General features: G+C 36.6%; 1 protein-coding gene across 1 annotated transcript in view; it reads right to left on the bottom strand.

Annotated features, from left to right (window-relative positions):
* The window catches only part of LOC108966599 (piezo-type mechanosensitive ion channel component), a gene marked incomplete at its 3' end in the record, with an annotated part of 89,886 nt that overhangs the window by 42,811 nt on the left and 41,293 nt on the right, over positions 1–5,782 (bottom strand). The window contains 3 exon segments of the mRNA XM_018929590.1: positions 82–287; positions 410–680; positions 1,389–1,565. Of these exon segments, the coding sequence (XP_018785135.1) occupies positions 82–287; positions 410–680; positions 1,389–1,452 (541 nt within the window).

Genomic DNA, 5,782 nt, shown 5'->3' with positions numbered 1-5,782 from the left:
AGTTTTATTATTATTAAAAGAAAATTTATTTTTCATTATTCAAAACAAAAAAATGCAATTCAAATCTACCAATTCACTTACATATTCTTATTAGACCATCGAAGAAGGCTTCATCGTCCGTGTTGTCGCTATCCGTTGAATTGCGTATTGGGATAATTTCACCAGTTTCTAATTGCAATGTGATCGGCGGTGGTTTCTGGCTCAATTTCTTTATGACTATAAATGAAATCACCACTGTGATGAAMACCAGCACATCTGGCATATGCCATTCGGCGGCAGCAATCGGACTACGTAAATACACAAATAATTTTGCATTAATAACAATATATGTATATTGATATTCACAACAAAAAACAATTTTTAAAATTAAAAAAAAAAAAATTAATATAAGTTTTTGTCATTGACTTACTGCAAGTCCTGCAGATTGATGAAGCCGATGTGACGCAACAGCTGTTGCGTAAATGAACACATAGCAAAGATCGACTCGATCTTCATTGCAATTATTGTCACTTGCAGYACTATATGACATAATAATAGTAGTGAACATAGCGCGATGAGTATGATGTAAAATGGTCCAACAGAACTTTTGAAATTACGACTGTTGGCGATGGGGATAAAGGGCGTTATAAAAAACATTAACAGGTACACGAACGAAATACCGGCAGGACGAAATAGTGCAGCTGGAAGAAGAGAAGAAAATTGTTACTAAAATTGAGTTAAAATTATAAGATGAGAAATAAAAAAGTAAAACGAAGTTAGACAGCCTAAAAGCAGACAACATCTTTTCATTACTTAAATGTTTGTCACTGGTACAGATTACTTTATAATACGTAACATTTTTACATAAAGTGGCAGTAAAAAGCACAGTTTTAGCCTAAAACTATACCTCAACTTGTTTGTGTTTATAGAAAAATTAGAGAAGACTAAAGCTACGCTCAATTTCAGCCTTTTACATTACTTAAAAATATAGTCAGTAMAGCTGGTGCAATTTTGTATGAGCATGAAACTATGCTACGCAAAAAAATTGCAGAAAAGTAAATACTAARCCTTATAACTGAAAACCGTGGATTGGCTCACTTTACACAATTACAAGTGCTCAGATACGAGTATTTTAAACTTACGCCTAAAAGTAGACTACAATTACATAATTGAAAATAAACCTTCATATTAAATAACAAAGTTTGAATAATGTGCCATTTGCCATTCTAAAAGCCTGAAACTATGCTTTAGCTATTTTATCTGAATTATAGTCTACTTTTAGGCACTATATAAGCAAACAACCGCAAATTTCAAAACAAAATAAGTTAAATCAATAAATTGCTTTCATGGCATTAACTTGTCAACTTAATATAGCCATAAACGAGTGTAAAATGTGTTGAAACACTTACCCAACACCAGCACCGTCGGCACCACCACATATTGCACCGCGAGACAGGCATAGCTTACTGCCATTTTGTGGAAGATTCAACTATGTTACTATCGAGGTTAATATACCTACGCTGGCTATTAATTGCTGTTGTCTTAGCGGCATCACCAGCCAGTGTTCTTCACACACATAGATTCAGCTGTGAATTAAAATAAGAGAAAATAAATAAAAAATGCAAAAAATTATGTTTTAGAAAATATTTATTTATATAAAATAGTTGAAAACTAACGAGCGAGTACGTCGGTATTTGAAAGGAAAGACAAAAACTTAAAGTAGTTTGCGGGCGTTTTGAGAATACGTTGATGTTGCTGATAGAGACTAGAGGCGCTAGTAAGCTATAGATCGGCAAAGTAGACGGATTTACTGAGGTTTGATACGAAATTAGTTTAAGGATGAACTGCGGAATGAAAAATTCTTTTATGAAAGAGTTAATTTTTTCTTGAACTTCGACATCGTGGCAAACTTACTAAATTTGTGATAAGCTCAAAGTGTTTTCTCGATCTATAAGGGTCGTAAGGGTCTTATAAGACCGTCGTTCTAGAGATTCTCTTTAGGCCTTTTTACTTTAGCCTAACCAAAACTGGAACTTCAAGAAACTATTTACAACAGATTTCGCGCAAGATTTCGGGGGAAATGTGATTAAAATTGTGTCCTTCTAGCCTTGGATTCTCAATTTATCAAACCCATTCTATCAAAAATTACCACAAATATAGCACATCCTTCAAAGATATATAAGACTGGGACTATATACCCTTAAAAACCCTCAAAATATGCGTAAAAAATAACAAGGAAGCAAACAATAATAGGCAGAAAAGAAAGCACCAACATAAAAGTTGAAACAAATGGTGCATTCCACACGTCACTTACTTTACGCTGAGTGGCTTTCTCATAAAACTGACACACTTTATACACTACTTAACCTTTCCGGGGCAAGTGAAATGGGCGGAAAGTAAGAAAAGTGAGACAATGGCGTTTCGAAAACAATGGGAAAAGGCCATGTGTGGCACGAACGGCCACAAATACAACAATTCATTGTACGTGCCACTTAGCGGAATGTTGCGGCATGGACAGCAGTCAACTCGGCAGCATAAAAGGAGAGCACACCCACCGAGCAAATCAGCAAGCAAATGTGGCATAAAACAGTCTAACAGCAAACAAGTGGTGATGGTCTAAAGCAGAAGGGCTGCGGCGTTGCCATGGTCAGTGCCATGTGGTTGCATATCTATGTATTTCAGAGTGTGTATATGTGCCGCCATTTAATTAACAAAACTAATTTGCGGAAATAAACATTGGCACACTTTTAATTATAGTTGAGTCAACAACAACCACAACAAGCTGCATAACATGCCAGCGGGGAGTAGAAGTGGCAAGTGGCAAGTGGCAACACGCTCGACAGGTTGCTGGAGCTCATTCTTAAAAAGTAAAATGACAAACGAGCGCACAGCTGGGCAGCGCAGAAAAACAACACGAAAAAATAGTTGAAGCGTCGGCGCGCCCCTTTTTCGTTTATTCATTGTCAGTCCGCAAGTGTAAGTAGTTTTAGCTTTTGTTGCTTCGCCACATAACGTGACTGCTCGTTTGGCGGTCAGAGCGACGTGTTGCATAAACTTGGCACACGAGTTCGCATTAATTTTTTTGCCACATCAGGACATCAAACTTCAACAGTGAAGTGCAAAAATGTCAGCGAAAAATTTAATTACTTTCAACAAACATACTGAAGCTCCTGAATTTGCTAAATTTGGAGGTTGAAGTAAAGTCAATCTGAAATCTTGTCATAATTAACCAAGAAACTCTTCCAATATTAAATCGATAAGAACGATTCACAAATCCACAAAAACATCTTAGAAACTTGTTCAACASAACCCCAAAATGTTTATTTCTTTCATTGAGATCARTCCGTSCTCTRTTGAAACAGAAGATCCAAACTTTARTAAGATTTCAAAATCGTAATATGTTGGGAACTCGGGTTTACAACTGCTGAGAAACTTACTACGAAATATCAAATGAGTATTCAAAGGATGAGAACAAGTGGCACACTAACCACCTGGATGGGGTACGAGGCCCAACTAAAAAACCTCTGCGGTCCTTTGGATCCAGAACTCCACATTCAACTGTCAGTTCGCATGAGTAGGTTGGAGCGTAGTCCAAGGGCACCTGCTCTCCATGGTATCAGAATTAAGTTTCCGGTCAGATCTTGTAGCCGGAACTACTACCAATTGAGGTTACACGCTGCTTTGTACTGGTGACCAGGGATTGGACCCATACGCACATTAYACGCACACATCACTCACATATGGAACTAACCTTAATTCTCAGTTAAATGTCTTCGCTGCCTGAACAATTCACGCCCAAACGTTTCTAACTGTTCGGTRTTMCRATTAGTRGAGATYACACCGCTAAMATCTAAAGGYCCATCAGTCCAGCTAATCCCCATACCACCCAGATCCCTAATGTCGGAGTACATGCACCCAGTATTCTATCCCCGCCATGCAAACAGAACCCGACCTATAAGATAGGTGCCTCTGATGCAAAAATGCATGCGCCGTAAGCAGAAWACCCAGAATCAGACAAAATCTGAAGTCTGGACTACGCTCAACAAATACAACGTCACGTATGAACTCATAAGTCACACCACCGTTAGGACTATTGTCTTAGCAGTCTTGCCACCTACACCTGACCATCTAGAAGTCTCCTGCTCCCTAGATATCCTTCAGTCTCTACATCATCATCGGAAATATAGTCATTCCGCAGCAATAACACACTCAAGCCCCTTATTGACCGGATTGTCATAAAAAACCTGCATATCATTCGTTGAGGCGGTACGACATACAGGCAAGCAACATACAGCGTTGTATTGAGAAAGTTTTTGGTACCCCAAAACTATTGTGGTTGCTATCCATCATATAGCGTCTTAGTAAGTGGCACAGACCATAAAGAAGCCACGATATATGATGCGAACAGCACGAMCTCSRAGACACCAATCGCTCCACWAAATKTGTCGTATTTTGCCTACGGTTGCCTGCAGTCRTTTTTTCATATTCGATTAGTGTGGAGAACCCAGACACTGCCCCTTCTGACTATCATTTCAGAACGATCTCGSTGTAATACAGGATATCAGAAATTGACTTGGTTCATTCTTGCCTGCCAAAGTCTTCTAGAAAAATGGGTAATGTTAATCTTTGAATAATACAATTTTATACGTTTAATTCAAAAACAAAAGCAAATATGATTAGTTATAGACTCATAATATAATATCGGTTTTGAGAATATTGGGGAACGTCTGACGGACCGAAATTCTTACTTCCTTRAGTTCAATATGAGCAGCGGTTTCAGAATATTGACCCACTCGCTGCTTTTACAATGCTAACACATCAAATTAATGCCTTAAGTGCTTATTGATGAGGAAAAATTGTATTGAAAATATGAATACATGCAAATATTTACAAATTAATGCAGCATACGGTGAGGCAAGCACAGTAGTGGCTAATAAAATTTAACATTTCTTTAATTTTACACCAAAATTGCGCATATTTGAAACTTTTAAGAGATTTCATGGGTTTACGGGTTTCAAAATATCGATTTTTTTTYCTTAATAAATTCTACCAGCTCAAGAAGATTGTCCTAAATTTTCAAGTTGATCTGAGCCGTCTTTARACGCAATTTTYCGAAACTGTRTTTTTGAAGTTTCTCKAGAACTAAATATAATAACAAACCGATTTTCATGAAATTTTACACAGGAGTTTTAGATACAAYTACTAAAGATTTCAATGAAGGATCTTTTTTCGGTTTTTTTGTAAAAATGTCTGCCAAAAATCCAATTTTCAGTTTTTTTCTTCGTCCAAGTTTGTAGTTAAAGTTTTAACTAAAACCTTTATATCTAACTGTGTAAGATCTTGTAAGGAATTATCCTGTCAATGATTTTCCGAAGGGTCACCGGAAACGGGGTCACAATGATCGAGTTTGAAATATTTTTTTTCCAAAAATTTCAGAATTTTGTGTTAATATAAATGTTTTCAGCAATAAAAAAAACCAATAAATTATTTCATAAAAAAAAGTTGAAAAAGACTGTTTCAGACTAGGAAACCCATGTAACCCTTCAGCTTAGGTATTTCAGAGGCTGTTTGCAAGACACATAAGCTTTACTAGTAAAACTCTACTAAATTTTAATTTTATATCTAGAAAATTCTGTATTAATGGTAAAACTTAAATATTCAATAAATGGTTACGAGGTCGTTTCTGAGAGGGATCCCACTTTCTTTACAAGTCCATAATGCGCTTCATGCCCCTTATAAAAAAAAAAACAATAAATCCAACAAAAACTGTTCAAGGCCCTAAGTACCGAATATTTGGACCCCA

Source organism: Bactrocera latifrons, unplaced genomic scaffold, assembly GCF_001853355.1.
Source record: "Bactrocera latifrons isolate USDA-ARS-PBARC rearing strain unplaced genomic scaffold, ASM185335v1 scaffold_165, whole genome shotgun sequence".
NCBI classification, from domain to species: Eukaryota; Metazoa; Arthropoda; class Insecta; order Diptera; family Tephritidae; genus Bactrocera; species Bactrocera latifrons.
Note: the sequence above shows the minus strand (reverse complement) of the source record. Positions and strands in the feature narration are given on the sequence as shown.